At 36.2% G+C, this 22232-nt stretch overlaps 1 protein-coding gene across 6 annotated transcripts in view; it reads right to left on the minus strand.

The window, feature by feature from the left end:
- Positions 1 to 22232, minus strand: part of SPICE1 (spindle and centriole associated protein 1) — a 67135-nt gene that overhangs the window by 39734 nt on the left and 5169 nt on the right. For all 6 annotated transcript variants that reach the window (XM_007985785.3, XM_007985783.3, XM_007985786.3 and 3 more), the window contains 6 exons: positions 19579 to 19677; positions 16255 to 16302; positions 12543 to 12686; positions 7639 to 7732; positions 6797 to 6903; positions 2789 to 2907 (listed from right to left, as the gene is read on the minus strand). In XM_007985785.3, coding sequence (XP_007983976.3) covers positions 2789 to 2907; positions 6797 to 6903; positions 7639 to 7732; positions 12543 to 12686; positions 16255 to 16302; positions 19579 to 19677 — 611 coding nt within the window. Of the gene's footprint in view, positions 1 to 2788; positions 2908 to 6796; positions 6904 to 7638; positions 7733 to 12542; positions 12687 to 16254; positions 16303 to 19578; positions 19678 to 22232 lie in introns of those variants that run through there.

Consider the following 22232-nt stretch of genomic DNA (forward strand, 5'->3'; position numbering starts at 1 on the left):
GAATACTATGCAGCCATAAAAAGGAATGAAATCATGTCTTTTGCAGGGACATGGATGGAGCTGGATGCCATTATCCTCAGCAAACTAATGCAGGAACAGAAAGACAAAAACACCGCATGTCCCGCTTTTAAGTGTGAGCCGAACAATGCAGTCTCTAATAAAAATACAAAGTTAGCCAGGCCTGGTGGTGCATGCCTGTAATCCAGTTACTTGGGAAGCTGAGGCAGGAGAATCACTTGAATCTGGGATGCGGAGGTTGCAGTGAGTCAAGATGGTGACACTGCACTCCAGCCTGGGCAACAGAATGAGACTCCATCTCAAAAAATGAAAAATAAAATAAAATACTGAAAATAACCTAAATTACCATATATATGAGAATGGTCAAATAAACTACGGTACATTCACACAATTTAGTACTATGCAGCTCTTTCATTTTATTATAAAAATGAAGAAAAAATATCTCTGTAAACTTATAAACAGCTATGGGGAGATTTCCAGGATATATTATTAAGTGGTAAAAGTAAATATAGATGGATATGTTAATTACCCCAATCTGATCACTATACATTATATGTATAAAAACATCTATGTACCCCATGAATATGCACATTTATTGTCAATTAAAATAAAGTAAAATAAAAGCAAATATAGTATGTTACCTTTTATATAAGAAGAGAAAATAAGGATATACATATATATATGCTTACATTTATAAAAAGAAACACAGAAAGAATAAATTTAAAAACTAAGGAAACTGATTACCTACAAGGGTAAGTGTAGACGGGAACTAGTTAGAAGGGGTAGGGATGGTGACACTACCTTAAAAACAGCTTTTTGTATAATTTTGTCAAAAAGAGAGGTAAAAACCTAAAATTGAATACAAATAGAAACAAATGAACCTAATTATATTTCAAATGAATACAATAACCTTTTAGAAATCTGCAAACAATCTTCAACTCTACTTAGCAGGTTTATTTTTGCATTAGTATGGGCGCAGCAATTCCAAAACTACTTTCTATGTATTGCAGGATTGAATATGAATAAATATACTTGTGTAATGTTTGGAGACATGCTGCTCAGTGTTAAAGAAGAGTGATACAAATATGGAATAAGATAGGACCAAGATAAAACCAATAGTGTTAAATTGGACTTGGAAGTATCACTGTAAATTCATGATTTATAGCTAAATAGACAGAAAACTAGATATTAATATAGATATGTTCATATACATACGACTATAGGTATATATATGTATGTGTGCATATATATGTATCTGTTGGTCTAAAAACAATAACTGCCAAGTGCAATAAACACATCCAATACTTAGAGCTTGGTTTCTAAACACACTTCTTTAATAAAATGAGTTAAGGATTCTTGAAGAAATGGTTGATTCTGGAGAAGAGAAAGTATAATAAGAGCTATGTTGTGCCAGAAATTAAATGTTAAAGAAGATACGTTAAAAGGACGCCGGAATTACTTGAAGAAGCTCCCAAGTATGTGACAAATAAACATCAAAATAAATAAAAGAAAAAACAGTATAATCCATTGAAGGAATATGGCAGACATCACTGTAACCAAACAATGAAAGTTAACAGCACCAATAATTAAACCAAGGTATCACCGTCTCTTGATATTATGTACAGAGGACTTAGCATCACTTTAGGGGTATTCCTGCTCAAAATGCGTAAGTAAGCTGAGTCTAATAACGAAGAAATTATAAGACAAAGTCAAGTTAGAGGGAATTCTGTAAAATAACTGCCCTGTACTTCTTCAAAACTATAAAAATGTCATAAAAGGCAAAGAAACACTAAGATTAGATTTTAGAAGATTCCAGGTTTTTTTTTAAATGAAAAGACATGAAAACTAAATATAATAGGTGATTACGATTAGTTCTTTAATCATCCAAAAAAACAAAATAAATATTATTGGGACAACTGGAGAAATCAAAATAAGGCCTATGGATTAGATAATAGTGTTAAATCAATGTTTCCTGATTGTGATCATTGCACTGTGATTTTATCTGAATGAATGCTCTTTTTCTTGGGAACCACGCACTGAAGTATTTAGGGATAAAGGAACATGAAGCAAGCAACTTACTTCCAAATAGTTCTTTAAAAATGTGTGTTAGTCAACTGCAAAAATATGGAACCAACCTAAGTGCCCAACGACCAATGAGTGGATAAAGAAAATGTGGTATAGACACACCATGGAATACTACTCAGCCACACACACACACACACACACACACACACACACACACACACAAATAATAATAATAATGTATCTTGCAACAGTTTGGATGGAGCTGGAGACCATTATTCTAAGAGAAGTAACTGAGGAATGGAAAACCAAATACCACATGTTCTTACTTGCTAAGGAGCTAAGCTATGGGTATGCAAAGGCATACAGAGTGATATAACAGACTATGGAGACTCAGAAGGCGGAGGGCGGGAGGTAGGTGGGGGATAAAAAACTACATATTGGGTACAATGTATATTACTCAGGTGATGAGGGGTGCACATGTACATGCATGTATGTGTGTGCATACTCAGAAAAGGAGATAAAATGATAAAAAGAAATGTGGAAAACGTTAATAATTGATGAATCTGAGTAAAGAGTATATAAGAGCTTTTTATATTATCCCTGCAAATTATTTTGAAATATCAAAATAAACAACTTTTTAAATAAAAACAAACTTCCATTTAATAAAAAATGATGCAATAGGCAAACATTGAAACAGCCATGGAAAAAAGCTACGAGTTGTAGTATTTATGCCATATACACATACCTGTCTGTATTTGTGTTAGACTGAGAGTTTAGAGAGTTATCCAACTCATTCTCATTCTCACTTTCTCCTGACTGGCTATTAATAGTTCCTTCTTCTTCACCATCTATATCATTAAGAGCCTGTCTCAACACAACAATAAAAATAGCACAAGTTGATTAGATATATATTCAGACTTTCTTTTTTTTTTTCTGTCATAACAGAAGAGAGGTCCCTCCTCCTAAGCCTTCCACATGTTGTAGAACACAAATCCTCTCACATCCTTCCACTCCTATCAATTATCCTATCCCTCGAACATTTTCAACATCTCTCTCTGTAGTGGCTTCAGTTCACCAGCATTTAAATGTGAGCAAGCCTCTCCCATCTTAATCTGACCCTATACTTACCTTAAGCTATATATGTCTTCTTTCTTCTGCCACCAAACTTCTTGAAAGAGTTGTTCCACCCTCCTCACTCACCACCTATGCCCTGCAACTTTGCTTCTGCCCTATTGCTCCACTCAAACTGCTCTCTACAAGGTCAACCTCAACACACTCATTCCTAAATCAAATGGATATTTCTGCCTTTGCCTTCCCTTACTTTTCTGACCACTCATTTCTTTCCTTTAAAATTCACTTGGCCAGGTGTGGTGGCTCATGCCTAAAACTCTAGCACTTCGGGAGGCCAAGGCGGGTGGACCACTTGAGCCCGAATGTTGAAGACCAGCCTGAATAACATGGCGGAAACCATATCTCTACAAAAAAATTTTAAAATTAGCCAAGTGAGGTAGCCCACACCTGTAGTCTCAGCTATTCAGGAGGCTGAGGAGGGAGAATAACCTGAGCCCAGGAAGGTCAAGGCTGCAGTGAGTTGTGATCGTGCCACTGCATTCCAACCTGGACAACACAGCAAGACCCTGTCTCAAAAAAAAAAAAAATCTACTTGATACACATTTCTTTTAACTCCCATAATACCGTATTTTCTTAGATTTTCTCCTACTCTTCTGGCCCTTCCTTCCCAATCTCCTTTACTGATCTTATTTTTCTACCCTTTCCTTATATCTGATGTGACTCAAGTCACATCACACCTACTAGGTAAGCACTCAATAAATTTTAGCTATTATCATCCAGTCTTACCTTCTTTGGTACAAACGGTATTCACAGAAGTGCAATACAGTTAAGTAAGAGCAAATCTAGCAACCACAACTAGCATTTGTTGATATTTAAACTTTTAAAATATTTACCACAAGGCCTATATCAACCTTTTCTCCCCTCATCTGATCCACTTTCTGAATGTTTTCATCTAATACCAAAGCTATAATTACAAATGAAATGCTATTAATTTCCAAACCTCTATCTTCACACGCAGATCTGTCCTAAGCCCTAGACATTCATATTCAACTGCCTATAAGATATCCCTATTCTGGCCAGGCACAGTGGCTCATTCCTGTAATCCCAGCATTTTAAGAGGCCAAGGCAGGAGAATCACGTGAGCCCAAGTTTGAGACCAGCTTGGGCAACAGAGCCCAGGAGCTTGGGCAACATGGAAAAACCCCGTCTATACCAAAAATACAAAAATTAGGCAGGTGTGGTGGCGTGCACCTGTGGTCTCAGCTATTCAAGAGGCTGAGGCAGGAGGATTGCTTGAGCCCAGGAGGTAGAGGCTGCAGTGAGTCATGACTGTGCCACTGCATTCCAGCCTGGGTGACACAGCAAGAACCTGTCTCAAAAAAGAAAAAAAAAAAGATATCCCTACTCCATAGGTTCAAGCTGAACAGCTTTCTAACCCCTCCTACCAGTCTTCCAGAAATTCTGTTCCTGCCAATATTACCTAAGACCATGAAGAGTGTCACCATCTACTCAAATGCTCAAGCCAGCAAATGAGGAGTTATCCTTCTTTCTCACCTGTCCTGTCCTATCAGCCACCCAATTCTGCCAACTCTACCTCATTTTAACCACACTCAAGTCTATCCCTATTCTCCTTTATTTCCTTCCTTATTCAGGCTGGTCTTCAACATTCAGGCTTAAGCGGTCCACCCGCCTTGGCCTCCCAAATGCTAGGGCTTTGGGTCAGGCCCTCACCACTTCTCACTAAGATGCCCACCTAAGTCTTCTAACCAGACCCTCTCTCCAGTCTTGTCCCTCCCCAATCCACCTTCCACACTATACTGGATCTCATCATGACTCCACTCTTTAAAATCCTGCAGTGGCTCTACTTTTACTTTCCAGTCCTTAGTCCTTCAGGACCTAGGTCCTATTTGTCTCTCTAACCTCAACTCCTGCTACTTCCCTAATCCAATGACAGAGACATGCCTTAATCATCTATGTATCTTAGCATCTAGTGCATGATCTGAAATATTACATGATGAATAAGTGAGTAGGTTTAGTCTCACTAATTCCTATATGGATGAAGAAACTAGGACCCAGAGAACTTAAGTAATTCAGTTATAATTTCATTTTTTCTTGGTGACTCAAGATTATCTACAGCAACACCAATTTCCCTTCTGATGTATAGTGGTCCTCTGCTTATCTATCCAGGTGTCCTCTCTCTCCTCCCTCACCGCCGTTTTTCTCTGCTACCTCTGCTTTGAGAGGCTCACATCACTGTTTTTCATCTGCTATCAGCTGTAAATTGATAAAGAACTTAAACCAGGTAGGTAAATTAGTTGTATCAGTAACATTAATTTGAAATTCTACTGCTATATTAACGGTAATAGGCTCAGGTGTGAGAATGGACTCTTCAACAGAATAAAATGTGACTGCTTTATTCCATGTTGCTGGGATATGTCGTGTACTTGTTTCCAGGCTCCAATTAACTGAAAAAGTGCTTAAAGTGTGACTGAAATAAATAGGGCACACTTCACTATATGATTTATTTAAATCAAAGTAAAATCTTCAGTTGAACATACTACAGCAATAAGACATTCTAGGGTGATTAAATTTCCAACTATCTGAAAGTTAACTTCTCATTAAGTGCCAAAACATAAATGGTTTTTGCCTGGAAATACGGCAAAAGGTTTTGGGCTATTTAAAATATGTGTAACATTTTACTTAATTGCCTTTGGAAGTATGAAACAATATAATTAACATATCTTTTATGATTCTGGACCTTGCAACTCCCTAGGAATATCCCTCTAATTGATGATTCTTTTCTTTTTTCACAGAAACTATAACTTAAGAAATTTCATTAAATAGATACTGAGTCCTAGTCATGCATGTTGTTTTATTTTAGTATTAAATTATTCATGGGCTTTTAAAAAAGTTTACTATCTCAAAATTCTAAACATTTTCACTAATTAAGAATTCCCATTAGGTTAGAACACAGCTAACTAATGTTTTACTAGTGTAATACAATTCTCCCATATAACTAGTTGATAAATTGCAAGTTTCTTGGGAAGCTGTTTCTTAAATATCCTAATACATTAAGAGAGACTAACATTTATGAAGTACTATGTTCCTGGTATTACACCAGGAACTTTACATAACCTATCTCATCTGATCCATGCAACAACGATATCAGGTACATTCTAGTCCCATTTAACAAAAAACAAAGAAGCAAAACACGTTCTGAGCCCACCCAGATATTTTAAGAAATCAGCTCAAGATCAAACAGCTAGTAAGTAGATCCACCTGACTCCAAGTGGAAAGACTCCCCGCTGTTTCCACAATGATTGATGGTGGCAGTCTTGTGGAGCCACGTGGCCTAGATTTGAATCCCATCTCTGATGCAAACTATGTGATCTTGGCCAAGTCACTTAAATTTTCTCAGCTTCAATTTCTTCATCTGCCAAATGGGGATAACAACAGTATATACACCTACTAGGTAAGCACTCAATAAATGTTAGCTATTATTATCCAGTCTTGTTTGGTACAAACATTACTCACAGAAAGTGCAGTACACTTAAGTAACAGCAAATCTAGCAACCACAACTAGCACTTGTTGATATTTAAACTTTTAAAATATTTACAAGGCCTATATCAACTTAAACTTCCTTTCAGCATGAGTGTTATAGCTGTGAGTAGAACACATTACCTGAGGTTCTATGACAGACTCATTAAAGATAGATTGGGTGACAGGGTCTTGATTTACCACAATGGGACCCTGAGAGGAATCAGGAGCCACTGTTATATTTGGAAACCCTGCAAAAGGAAAAGAAGTTGTGATGATTTGTTTCATTTAATTAAATTGACTTCACAAGCTATATACTGCCATTGGTTTGCATCATCATATGAAAATCTTAAACAGCAGCTCACATTAATGTAGTGCTTACTATATGCCAGGCACTGTTCTAAACATACTTACATATATTCACTCATTTTACTCTCATAAAACCCTGTAAGTACTATTACTATTTTACAGATCAGTAAACTGAAACTCACAGACATTAAGTAACTAGCCCAGAGTAACACTAATAAATTGGCAAGCCGGAATTCCAACCTTACACAAAAAATTAATGATGTTTCTAGAAGATTAAGATAAACAATGAACTACACACACATTAAAATAAATAATGCGTATATCCGACAAGAGGCAAAGTTCCTTTTATAGAGACTGAAGTTGCTTTAGGTTTCAAATTAAGCTTTACTCAAGTCACATTTTAAAATTACAAAATCCTGTACTTTACACCACAAGATATTTTAGTAGATTAAAACAATTTACTTTTCCTTAGCTGAATTATTTGTAACACAACTAGTTAATATTCTTAGTGGAAAGGAAACAGATTATAATGACTCTAACCCTAACAACCCTTGTAAATCCACCCTATAATACTTGTAATACAAATAATATGATGCCTAAGAAAGGATTTTAAATTCTTCCAAATAGTTGTGGGCTATAGTTAATAAAAAAGAGAAGCTTTTATTTGAATTGAATACCTGTGCGCCTACGAGGAAACAGCTCTTTTGCTGCAGCTATTAGATGATCAGATTTCTCCAATACATCTTGCATCTGGTATTGATCAGAAAGAATCTAGACACGTGTTAATGACAAGTATTATTATTCAGATAAACATGTATTTTTCAAATAAAAATAATTTTTCAAATCACAAAGGAAAAGACTATGAAAAGGCCAGGAGCATGGAATAACCATAGGCTACCTTCCTAAAATCCTTCAGCAGTAATATCCTTAAGTACCACTAGATGGGACTATGACAATAATTACTGGCTTTCAAATACTTGACTGCAATCAAAAGAAATACTCACAATTGTGACCCACGACATTTACATACATGCAAATATATATATTTACACATATATACATATATACCTGTGTGTGTATACAAAATAAAAGTTTTAATTAACCTTGCTCCATGAGAACCACTGATATTTTCTTGTAAATTTCTATTCTATTTTTTAAATGTTGGCAGCAACTAACTTCACAATTCATTAACAAATTATAATCCATAGTTTGAAAAACACAGATTAAAGATATGAATCTTTGAGCCATAAACTTAGAGGTGTTTCAACCACTAGAGTGAATTCAGAATCCACTAATGTAACCCACTAATGTGTCATGACCTACAACTTTAAAGACATGACATAAGATATGAGTTTTAGGATTAAACAAAAAATGTGAGGCTTCTGTGTTTAAAAACAAATCAGTTTTTTACCCTGGAGAGGTGGGGCTAGAGTAAAAGCCAGATAATTCTCTCGGCACCACCACCAGATGGCATTCTTAAGTTAAAAGTACTTGGAAACAGCTCAGCTTCCAACACTGACTCAAATTGATAAAATACCTGGTAACAAATGTTCTTACCAGAATTTCTCTATACTACGGAATCAAGTATATACATAATGTGACCTCAGTTATTGTTTTAGGACACAGAAAGAAAAATAGCAAGAGTCACATTCTTCATTTTTCCCCTTCTTCCCCCACTATAGCCAAGCAGGTTGGCTGGCTTAGTAAGAAGAAAGCCCTGAATTTATTCCTTCCACAAACATTAAGCTTTGGAATGGTATCAAGTCAAGAGCACATTAGAACCAAAAGACTCAGAGTCTAGTCCCAGTCAACAACCCTTCCCCAGCCCTACGGGGTGGTAGATGGATATGGAAACACTGAAAACCTATATACCACTCTAGAGATGTTTGAGAATTTTGCTATAACTTAAATCATATTATCCCACAAACCAAATTTCTACTCCTGCTTAGCCATCTTGCAAGTACAAGCAATTACAAACTTAGGAAATAATGTGAATGAATGAGTATAATCTTTCACTATACTAGAAAAATTACACAAAGCTTATTTCCTAATAACAATTTTAAGAGTTTACTTTTTAAAAAGCATTGACCTATCAAAACAAAGAGATGGAATTGACACATGAAGATTATAAATAATCTTATTAACCATATTAAGACCTGATACTGATTATAACGAGGTCTCATGTAAAAGCCATTATCTGTCACCTTCTGCTAGTGCAAGCTTGTCCAACCTGTGGCTCAGGACAGCTTTGAATGTGGCCTAACACAAATTTGTAAACTTCCTTAAAACATTATGAGATTTTTTTTCACAACTTTTTTTTTTTTTTTTTTTTAGCTCATCAGCTATCATTAGTGTTAATGTATTTTGTGTGTGGCCCAAGACAACTCTTCTTCTTCCAATGAAGCCAAAAGATTGGACACTCCTGCTTAGTCCCTGCCCTTGGGAAAAATGGTGTGAGTGGTCAGAGATCACTGTACTGGCTTTTACTTCTTCTTTCTAGATTTATAACTCCTCTCATAAAGCCCATCCTCTTGATAGGTAAACTGATTTTCACAAGCCTAACTGCATATATTACTCCTCAAATAGTTTGCAGAGCACAAACTTAAACCTGCAAGTGGTGGTACACATGTTGGATTTTCAAAGGATCCCAGTCCTTGCAAAAAAAAAAGTCATTATCAGAAACTCGTCATCTTAGCCCTTTTGTACCATGGTAATAGACACCAGGTAGAATTGGGGAATTACAAAGAGACTTTAGGAGTTATTACATTTTGGGGATTCATAAGATTATTTTGAAAGCCTCCCTCTCCATGAGTGAGAGGGAACCCTAATTTGCTTGATTCCCATGGCATGGGTACATCTTACAGCAAATGAAATCTAAGATGATGCTGGCCAAAGATCTTTCTCTTAATTTATGTTAATCTAGGAGTCCAGCTTTAGGTGGATGGGTCCTGTTAGCTTTAATACATAGTGATGAAGCTTATGTGAATATGTGTAAGGAGGCTTCTTCCTTTGGTCCACTGCATCCCTTAAACAGAGACATTGCAAATTTACCAACATTGAAATAAAAGATGCACATATCCATTGACTAAGCAATTCTACTTTTAAGAATTTATCCTACAAATATATGTGTACCCAAAAACATTTTCAAAGATATTTATTACATTATTGATAGTAGCAAGGTAGAAAACAATCTGTGGGTAACTGACAGTACTACTTAAGTATCCAGCCATGTTCTTTTGGTTTCTCCTTTAACAGCAGAACTCCTGCATTTTAGCCAATTACATAGATAGATTTCCCAACCATCTTTGTAGGTGGGAATGGCCATGTGATGACTTTCTGGCCAACAGGATATATGCCAGAACTTCTGGGTGACATGTAATAGGAGTAGCATGCACCGTTCTTCCTGTTTCCTGCTGGCTGGCATATAGCTGAAGGAAGCTGCTATGGCCATTCTGTATTCAGAGACAGAAGTTGTGTAATAAAGGACTGCAGAGTTCCCTACCAGCTACCACTTTCCTCTCAACTGTTTCATGAAACAGAAATAAATCTGTTTGTTTAAAACAAAACATATAGGACAGTCTTTTTTTTTTTCCCAGAAGCTTAAACTGTACTCTAATACACAACCTAAGTGTTCACCAATAAAGCACAGGATAAATAAATTGTGGTACATCTATATGCTACTGGCCATCAAAAAGAAAAGGTAGATGTCTAAGCACTGACAGGAAATTATCTCCAAGGTACGCTGGTAGACAGAAAACACCTGAATCCCGGTAAGAGCGGAGGTGCTCGACCCCTGCAGCACATTAAAATTACATAGGAACTGTCTAAAAAACACCTACATGGGGCCACATCTTAGGTCAACTAAATCTGAATCTCTGGGTATACAGTCCAGATATAGTTATATATAGAGAGAGAGAGAGAGAGAGATTTTTTTCTTTTTTTTGAGACAGACTTTCACTCTGATGCCCAGGCTAGAGTGCAGTGGCACGATCTCAGCTCACTGCAACCTAGATTCAAGCAATTCTCCTGCCTCAGCCTCCTGAGTAGCTGGGACTACAGGCACCTGCCCCTGCACCCAACTAATTTTTAGGAGCTTTTTTTTTTTTTTTTTTTTTTTGGTTTTGTTGTTGTTGTTGTTGTTGAGACAGCCTGGACAATCTCAGCTCATTGCAACCTCCGCCTCCCAGGTTCAAGCAATTCTCCCACCTCAGCCTCCCAAGTAGCTGGGATTACAGGAACCCGCCATCATGCCCAGCTAATTTTTGTATTTTTGTAAAGATGGGGTTTCACCATGTTGGCCAGGCTGGTCTTGAACACCTGACCTCGGGTGATCCGCCCCCTTGGCCTCCCAAAATGCTGGGATTACAGGCATGAGCTGCCACACCCAGCTATTACATAATTTTTTAATGGGGCTTCTTGACTCTGACTGATTCTAATGTGCAGTGAGAGTTGAGAACCACTACACTAGTGCCTGAAGCAGCAGATCTACAAAAAGAAGGCAAAGAAACATCACTCACTGTCTCTCACCACCCTTCTGTAAACACCTACTTCTACCACATCTATAACTTGTATGAGAAATTCAGGACATGAGCAGGAACCACTAGAGAAAGGAAAAAAAGCCCAGAGTCTGATGCAATCCAAGCAGGCTGCCTTTTTTCGTGGTGAGATCTGTTTTTAGGCCTTTCACTGAGAATTACCACATAACATTTAAATGTATGTGACTTGTCCAAGATCACTAAAAGATAATAATCTGTACAGAAGCATTCTCTCAATCAAGCCACTGTTCTTTTCTCAAGCTCATGTAAACATTTATTTGGAAGATATTATTCTTTCTGATGATGTCTAAGACTGTGACTTTCTTTCAATAAGAAGCCTAACAAATTCCTGAAAGACCATGTATGATTCAAAGTTGCCATGAAAGGTCAGACAGCTAAGTGCTGTACATAAGCTTCAATCTGAACAAGGAGCAACACTAAAGACAAAGCACATTCCTTTACAATGACTTCAACTCAAATTTAAAAAGGTTATTTGCTGTAGTTTCCTCTTATTTCCCATATTGTTTATCCCTACATATCTGATTACTTATCCAAACACCCCACGTCTGGCAAAAGGTTAAGCCAAAGACAAGTTGCTTACTACTCAGTTGGACAAGCATACAACATTATTATTTTTTTTTCAAAGTAATCTAACAGCACTGCTGTTAAGCTGAGAAAAATAATTATAGCAGCTTACATATAAAAAGAGGAATAAGCAAAGATTTTGCTATTCATTTTATAAGTATTATATCACTGAAATCTCATAGCAATACAAGCAAATAATAATTTGAAATACGACAAAATTCAAGCTGAAAAGTTAAATAATTTACTTAGGGTCACATAGCTGGTAAGTTGCAGAACAGGAATTCAAACCACCAAACCAGACTCCAATCATCACTCTGTTGCTTTTTTTGAAGTCCACATGTAGATTATTGAATAAGAACGCAGTGATTACTAGAGTCTCTCCAAAGTGAATCAAATTGAAGGAAAAAGAACCCTATTTATCTCCTTCTTCTCTTTCTAACTCTAATGCAGTTTAGCATTACCTCCTTCATGATAGACAATCTTCTTTTCTCAAGATTTAAAGTTTCAGGTTTCTGCTTCCTCCATTTTCTCTTCAAAGCTTTTTCTTGGAGTTCCCAGTGTACTAATGCTCTATTCTTTGATTTGTGTATTTCATGACGGCGTACCTATATAGAAGGGAAAAATACATAAAGGAATCTTTCAGACACAAAGTTGCCTATTCAGATGGTGAAACCACCTCCTCTAGTTCATCACTTTTTAAACTTTTCCTGGTCCGATATATACATGTTTATATACATTCATAGCCGAAATTTTCAGTCCCCTAAATTTTCAAAAATGATCTTAAAGAAGAATATAGAGCTGGTAAACCACCTAAAAGATATACAGAAAGAAATAATAATTTCTACTACTTTTCTGCAAGACTATCCAGCAAACTAGTGTTTTTCAAACCACAGGTTGGGACTCACTTAATGGATGATAAAATCAATTCATGGGTCAAAACCAGCATTTTTTTAAATATACACATACACACATATACACACACTAACTGAGCACAATGTAAAAGGTACAAAATCCACTAAGTCATCTTTGGCAAAGACACACTCATTTCATGATCATCACATCACTACCAAGAACTAATAATGCAGTGTGTTTATAGCCCTTCAATGGCCTCATGTGGAAGTGGGTCACTGAAAATATAGATGTCAGGGAAGTAGAGTTCCTGAAGTACAAGAAGAGATACGCGCCACAGGTCTCAAGTGTCAGAGGGGAGGGTTCACTAAGGTGGCTAAGAAATAAAATCAGATATTTGGTTTTATAAGTACTCTAGTATTCAGAACTATGAACATGAACATATATGATAAAGTGCACTGCTGAGTTTTCGCCATGTAAATAAGAAATCAATCCATTAAAGAGATAATAACAAATATTACACAAAGATTCTGACTCACAAAAAACAAATGAAGATTTTTTTTTTGACAGTTGAGGAGATGTGAATATGGGCTAGGTATTAGATGATACCAAATAATTATATTTACTTTTGTTGGATGTAATAATGGCACTGTGGTTATGTTGGGAAAAAAAAAGGCTTATTTTTTAAAGATGCAAACTGAATATGTAAGCACAAAATGATGTGTTCTCTGGAATTTGCTTTAAAATATTTCAGTGAAAAAAGAAAAAGGTACGATAAATGAAGCAACTATGGCAAATTTTTAATAACTATTCTATCTGGGTGAACAGTACATGGCAGTTATTTCTATTTTTGTCTCCATTTTCCCTTGAGTTTGAAATTTTTCATTTAAAAAATATGAAGTCAGTTGGGCATCATTATTATTCTCAGTAAATAGTTAATGAGCACCTACTAGGATTAAGACTCCCAGGTACACAAATGTGCATAGGATATGGTCCGTATCTCTCAAAAGCATTAACAATCTGCCCATGGAGATCGGGCATATCCATATAAAGACAAATGATATACATTAGATGTCATATACTCAATGCCTTAGTTAGGTAGTAATAGTTCAGAGGAGATAACTGCTGGTTAGTTTCAAAAACAGGACTTCAAACTTACTAGAAAACTATAGTAATCACGACAATGTGGTACTGACATAAGGACTGACGTGTAAATCAGTGAAATAGAATTGAGAGTGCTGAATAAACGTTTATATTTATGGACAAGCGATTTTTCAACAAGAGTTCTAAGATAATTCAAGGGGGAAAGAATAGTCTTTCCAATAAATGCTGTTTGGACAATGATTATCCATTAGCAAAGTTGGGCCCCCTCCCACCACACACTGTACAGAAAAATTAACTTACAATGAATCATAGTTCTACATATAAGAACTACAACTATGAAACTCTTAGAAGAAAACACAGGAGTATGTCTTTGTGAATCTTGGGTTAGGTAACAGTTTCTTAGATATGATACTAAAAACTCATGTGACAAAATAAAAAACAGGTAAATTTGACTTCATCAAAATTAAAAACTTCCCTGCTTAAAGGACACCATAAAGAAACTGAAAAAACAACTAAGAAAATGGGAGCAAATACTTGCAAATTATATCTGATAAGGAACTTATATCCAGAATACATATATAATTTTTATAACTCAACAATACAAGCACAAATAATCCAATTTTTAAATGACGAAGGTATTTGAATAGACATTTCTCCAAAGAATATATTACAAATGGCCGAAAAGTTCATAAAAAGATGCTTAACATCATTTATCATTAGGGAAATGCAAATTGAAACCGCATGAGACAGCACTTTACACCTACTAAGAGAACTAAAGTGAAAAAGGTGACAGTAACAATGTGGGGAAACTGGAAGCCTCATACCTGCTGGTGGGGATGCAAATGGTGCAGCCACTTTGTAAAACAGTTTGACAATTATTTAGAAAGTTAAATATGGAAAAATTACATGACTCAGCAATTTTACTCCTAGATGTATACATATAAAAGAACTGAATATGTTCACACAAAAACTTGTACAGGAATGTTCACAGCAGCGTTATTCCTAACAACACAAAAGCAGAAACAATGCAATGTCCACCAACTGAACAACAGATAAATAAAATGGTAGATCCATACAATGGAATATAATTTGGCAATTATAAGGAATATAGAACTAATATGAGCTAGGCGTGGTGGCTCACGCCTATAATCCCAGCACTTTGGGAGGCTGAGGTGGGCAGATTGCTTGAGCCCAGGAGTTCGAGACCAGCCTGGGCAAGATGGCAAAATCCGGTGTCTACAAAAAATACAAAAATTAGCCAGGTGTGGTGGCATACACCTGTAGTCCCAGGTACTCAAGAGGCTGAGGTGGAGATGGCTTGAGCCCAGGAGGTGGAGGCTGCAGTGGGCAGACACTGATACGTGCTACGACAGGGATGAACCTTGAAAATACTATGCTAACACAAAGAAGCTAGACATAAAAGGTCACGTGTTGTATTCCACGTATATGAAACGACCAGAATACGTAAATACATAAAAGCATGAAGTACATGGGTCATTGCCACAAACTGGGAAGAACTGGGCACAAGGAATGACTGTTAATGGGTACACGGTTTCATTTTGGGGTAAAGAAAACATTCCAAAATTAGATAGTGACAGTGGTTGCACAACTCTGAATATACCAAAAATCACCAAACTGTACACATTAAACAGGTAAATTTTATGGTATGCTAACTATATCTCAATAAATCTTTAAAAAAAAAAAACCTAAGTGGAAACTTTAAAAAAAAAAAAAAAGTAGGATTTGAACTAAGATAAGGAAGTAAAGTAAGATTTGAACAGGTAGAGAAGAAGGTACAGAAACTGTTCCAAGTAAGGAATGGGGGCTCAGACATGGAAATACACATGGTACACTCAAGGGATAAATTATTACATTGACTAGAACAGTATGTTTGTATAGGGAAGTAATAAATAATGCTGAAGCTATCTATAGATTTTTTAAAAGACGGATAGATAGATATATATAGGGCAGTACTAGACTGAAGAGATTTCAACTATAAACACAACATATTTAATGAAACTCTAATACATACTAATTGATATTCCTAACTAAAATCAGGAAGTACAGAAGACAGGCTTTTTGATTTTATGTAGACATAAACAAGATTAAACATAACTGAACAACTTCCAGGAAGCGCCTATAGTTTCTATTCTAAAGGTTACAAGTCAAATACCAAATAAAACACTGAATAAATGACTTAAGTTTTGACATTAAACTCACCAGATCTTCAGGAGTTGCCCGATGAACTGTTAGATCAGTCACAGTATTCTGTAAAAAAAAGGTGGCCTTTCTTTAAAAAAAAAAAAAGTTTTCTTATAAAATATACACATTTATTGGATTTTAATGGCTAAAATGGTTTCAAAATCCTGGGACCAAAAATTTTTTCTTTCTGGGAACCAGTATTCTCAATTTAGATATGAATACATATTAGTTTTAGGTGTCCTATTTATAGAAAATAACAGACTAATTTTAGATGTCTTACAGAAAATAAGTACTGTATTCACCAAGCAGTCATACATTATATTAAAACAATGAAAATATTCAAAATGAATATATGACATATGAATAAATGGTAGTATATATTCAAAATGAGTAAGTTTAACTAAAGTTTTAGTTTTCACACTGTAGTCTATGGAATCCCAGGATTCCACAATGCAACGCTAAAAGTTCCTAAAAAAAATTGTGTTCACTGGCTGGGCACAGAGGCTCATGCCTGTAATCCCAGCACTTTGGGAGGCTGAGGCGGGTGGATAACCTGAGCTCAGGAGTTCAAGAACAGCCTGGCCAACATGGCAAAACTCAGTCTCTACTAAAAATATAAAAATTAGCCAGGCCTGGTGGTGGGCGCCTGTAATTCCAGCTACTCAGGAGGCTGGGGCAGGAGAATCGCTTGAACCCAGGAGGTGGAGGCTGCAGTGAGCTGAGATTGTGCCACTGCACTCCAGCCTCAGCAACAAAGCGAGTCTCCATCTCAAAAAAAAAAAAAAGACAGTGTGATCACTACAGAGAGGTTCAATTTGTGTCTGCAAACATCTTAAGCATTGATGCTACTACAATGAAAGATGAAATTTGGGGGCAATACATAATTTCATAAAATGTGAAAACAGTCACTTAAATTAACAGGCACTAAACTAACACGGCAGGGCTACTACCCTGCACAACTCCATCAGTTAACATTAATATCAGAATCCATGTAAATAGCACCCCTTGAAATTGTGTGGCACACAGGCTGCACAAAGTAGTAACCCTGTAACTTGGCCCTTTCCAAAGCAACTTCAGCCATTGCGCTACACAGATTTGGTAAGGCAGGAAATAAAACAAGTTAGTTTTACTTCTAAGTGACGAGGAATACAAACAGTCAAAAATGGCTTCTGATCAAAGACTAAACTTTTTGGCCATGATTTATATTTGGCTCAAGGCTTCTCTGTATGAAAACTGTTATTACTTTTACAATGATTTAGAAAGGTACAAGAGCCAGGCATGGTGGTGTGCACCTGCAGTCTCAGCTACTCAGGAGGTTCATGAGGCCGAGGCAGGAAGATCCCATCATGAGCCCAGGAGTTTGAGGCCAGCCTGGGCAATAGAGTGAGACCTTGTCTCAAAAAAAAGAAAAAAAAAAAAAAAAGGAAAAGGAAAAGGAAAAGAAAGGTACAAGGTACAACTACAGGATCATGAGAATTATTTTTAATAATCATTTAAAAACTCAGGCATACAAATAAGTTGATAGGCTTAAAATTTGTTCTCATGGAAGAAAATAATAATTCCATCAATACTACTCTTGCTTAAAACCATTTTCTTTTGACATTGCATTTAAACCTAGTCTATAAGCCATTTCAGAAAATGTCTCACTATTTTTATCAAGACAGTATTAATCAGTTTGATCTCTTCTCCATCATTAACCATTTAACCAAATGACTTATGACTATTTTCCAAGTTCAGTCTACCTTCAAATAACAAAAGAGTTTTCCAGCACTGCAGATAATAAAAAGTAAATGAGGAAGGTTCTTAATGCAATTTCAAATGATAGGTTTCAATTAAGTTTTGAGCAATACTGGCATATTGGAATAAATGCAGTCATCCCACAGTATCCAGGACACCCACATACACCAAAATCCACACATACTCAAATCCCACCTAATTGGCTCTCCATATATGGGTTTTACATCCTGAAAATATTGTATTTTCAATCCACCTTTCGTTGTAGAGGTGGAACCCCAGGATACAGCCAACTGTATTTATTTTTTAAAAATTCATGTATAAATGAACCCATGCAGCTCAAACTCATGTTGTTCAAAGGTCAACTGTACTGAACTTCTCAAAGTAACCACTCTGAAGCGGAAAATATGTTATCACATAATTTTTTTCCTATTTATCAGTTTCCTTATCTTAGAGTCACATCCTTGTTATTAAAATTTTATGGCCAATCAGACAGCAACAAAACAATCTAAACACAGAGAAGACCCGCTGCCCCACTTCCAAGGCTGTCAGTTTGCCCAGGATATCTGGCTAACATGGTAGATTGCAAACCAGAAGATTCCAATTCCAAAAGAATCCCTGAGATCCAAACCAATCCCTAACTAGTTACTCTTTGCAATGGAAAGGCACCTAAAGTCTCACAGTCCAAACCAAAGTATCAGGTTACAAAAGACAGAAATCTAGCTGGGTGCGATGGCTCACCTATAATCCCAGCACTTTGGGAAGCCAAGGCGAGAGGATTGCTTGAGGCTAGGAGTTTAAGACCAACCTGGGGAACACGGCAAGGACCTGTCTCTACAAAAAATATTTTTTTAAGTTAGCCAGGGATGGTGGTGCATGCCTATGGTCCTAGCTACTCAGGAGGCTAAGGCAAGAGGATTGCTGGAGTTTAGGAGTTTGAGGCTGTAGTGAGCTATGATGGCATCACATCACTCCAGCCTGGTTGACAGGACATGACCCTGTCTCTTAAAAAAAAGATATAAATCGCCTTGGTAACACCAGGCAATATTCAGGTTAGGAGCCAGAGAATATATGTTACAGGTACTTGAGACTTGTCTTATACCATAAGAGAACATTTGTTCTGAAACTGATCAACCTCTGGAAGTGAGCAATTCATGGGATAAGAGAGCAAAGGTCACCTATTTTTTTTCAACCAAAACTGGCACTCACATGGTTATGATATCACTGGTTGCTCTGAGCAAACCTTAAAAAGGTACCGAAAAAATTCACAGACTTCAGTGACACCAGTGAGCTAGAGTTGCCTTTATGCAGTGAGTTCTCAGAGTGAAAGTGAGAAGACTTTTTTTTTAATATGCTCTCCATCCCCTTAAGATTCCAGTACTTCAAAGAATATAGAGGTTACAGCCTAGACGTGTGTATTCTTAAAACCTCCCCCAAAGGATTCTGCTCTTCCCTCCAAGACCTAGAATATCACATGCCCAGAAACCTCTTCCACCCTATGACATGATGAGCCCCATTCAGAACACCATCTTGCATGACTAGGGCCGTATCACTGTGTCCATTCCTCCAGAGTAACGTTACATTACTTACTATCCCACCTATACTCACATCCCATTCTTGTTTCACTGAAGTTTTCTTCTTCTTTACTTTTGGTGTCTTTCTTACACCAACTCGGGGACCACAGCGGTTCACTCTGACAAATGACATCTAGGAATAATAATCACATCACAATTTTAAAATACAAGAAAAAACAATAAGCATCACCAGAGTAGGGAAAGATACCTGAAAAAAAAAAAACAAATTTTAAAATGCCAGAAGAAAAATTTAAGCATGATAAAACGAACAGGCTATCAAAATAAAATACTTACTTCTTTCATTTTACAACTAATAAAAGTTGGTACTGATAATTATAATAAAAGAGGTCTTAAGTCAATAACTTTTATATATTTGATTAACAGTGAACTCTAGGAATGCAGAAATTATGGCCTAAAGCAGAGAACTAAGACAGTCGTCAAAAGCTTTGTCATCAGTTACACAAATTCACAATTAGTAGAAAATAGCCCAATCACAAGCTAACAATATGAACGTAAGGTGAAGGAAGGAAAGGGCAAAAGAGAGTTGGAGTTCTTTTTTAAGCACTCTAACACTCAAAATCACTACCAGGTACATATGTGCTTACTTGAAAATAAAAGTAGCTAAACTTTAGAGAACAAATGAGGTATGATATCACTTCTAACATATCTGTCACATAATGCTAAATGGTACTAATTATTGATTTTTTTCTATTGCTGATAAACAAATTAATAATTATTGATTTTAAACTATAATTTTTAAATTGCCAACATTAGCTTGCCACTGTTTAAGCAGCAATGCTAAGGACACTAGACTACACATTATACCAAATTAGAAAAAGACCCATAGTCCTCGAACGCCAGGATTTTACAATACATATATATGACTTTTAAAAAGCAATACATATACATGACTACTATTGCAGACCCTTTTAACCTACCTAAATAATTACAGGACTTTCCAGCTGACCCCCTTACTCCCAATAAGCCTAAAACAAGGACTCTAGTATTTTCCTTAAGTACTTTAAAAAAAAAAAAAAAAAAAACATTGTCTACTATAATAAAAATGTCTAAATACAAGTATTTCTTAAGAGTTTGCCCTCAATCTTGCACTCTGTACTCTCTTAAGAACATTCACTTCTTAAACACGGTATCTAATTTCAGCATTTACAATTCAGCCAAAGAAAACAAGTCACATACAAGTTAGAAAATAACATTTAGCAGCAGTGGTAATGATGGCATCAGCTAACACATACTGTGTGCTTACTATAAGCCAGATACTATACTATGCTCTTTAAACATTATTTTCTTGAATCCTCACAATAACCCCATGAGGTACTCACTATTTATTCTTCATTTTACAGATGAGAAAACTAAGAGACAAAGGTTAACCAACCATGAAGGTCACACAGTTAGTAAGTAGCAGAGCCATAAGTACCATTTAAAAAGATACAGAATATAATAGAACTAAGAGTCTAAAACAAACTCTTACATTTATGGTCAGTTTATTTTCAACAAGGGTGCCAAGACAATTCAATGGGGAAAGAATAGTCTTTTCAAGAGATGGTGCTGGGACAACTGGATACTCATATGAAAAAGAATGAAGTTGGACTCCTACCTCAAACCATATTCAAAAATTAAATTGAATCATGGATTTAAATGTAAGAGCTAAAACTACAAAATGCTTAAAAGAAAACATAAGAGTAAATCTTCATGAGCCTTGGGTTAAACAACGGTTTCTTAGAAATGACACAAAAAGCATAAGCAACCAAAGAAAATAATAAATTGGAGTTAATCAAAATTAAGAATTTTTGTGCTTCAAAGGCACAATCAAGAAAATGAAGACAACCAATAGAATGGGAGAAAGTATCTGCAAATCCTTTATCTGATAAAGGACTTGAATCCACACTATATAAAGAATTTTTACAACTCAACAATTTTAAAAATCCGATTTAAAAATGCACATAGGACTTAAATACACGTTCCTCTAAGGAAGATACTATAGACAGCTAATAAACACATGAAAAGATGTTCAACATAATTAGTCATTAGGGAAATGCCAATCAAACCCACAATGAGATACCACGTCACACTGACTAGGATGGCTATAATCAAAAAGATGGACAACAACAAGCACTGACAAGAATATGGAAAAACTAGAATCCTCACATATTGTTCATGGAATGTAAAATGGTGTAGGCACTTTGGAAACAGCTGGCAATTCCTCAAGAAGTTAAACACACAGTTACCACATGACCCAGCAATTCAACTCGCATATTTACATCCAAGAGAACTAAAAACATATGTCCACATAAAAACTTGTACATAAAAGGTCACAGCAGCATTTTGAACAGACAAAAAGTAGAGACATCCTAAATGTCCACCAACTGATGAATGTATTAATAAATGTGGTATATCTACACAATGGAGTATTACTTCGCAATAATAAGCAATGATGTACTGATACATGCTACAACGTTAATGAATCTTGAAAGTGTTCTAAACACAGAAGGCCCCCTATTGCTTGATATCATTGATATGATGTGTCCAGAATAAGTAAATCCACAGAGACATAGATTAGTGATCGCCAGCATCTAGAGGGAGCATAGAATGGAGAGTGACTGCTAATGGGTATAGGGTCCATGTAGACATGGACCCCTTCCTTACACCATATACAAAAATCAACTCAGG

The sequence above is a fragment of the Chlorocebus sabaeus genome, chromosome 22 (assembly GCF_047675955.1).
Source record: "Chlorocebus sabaeus isolate Y175 chromosome 22, mChlSab1.0.hap1, whole genome shotgun sequence".
Lineage (NCBI taxonomy): Eukaryota > Metazoa > Chordata > Mammalia > Primates > Cercopithecidae > Chlorocebus > Chlorocebus sabaeus.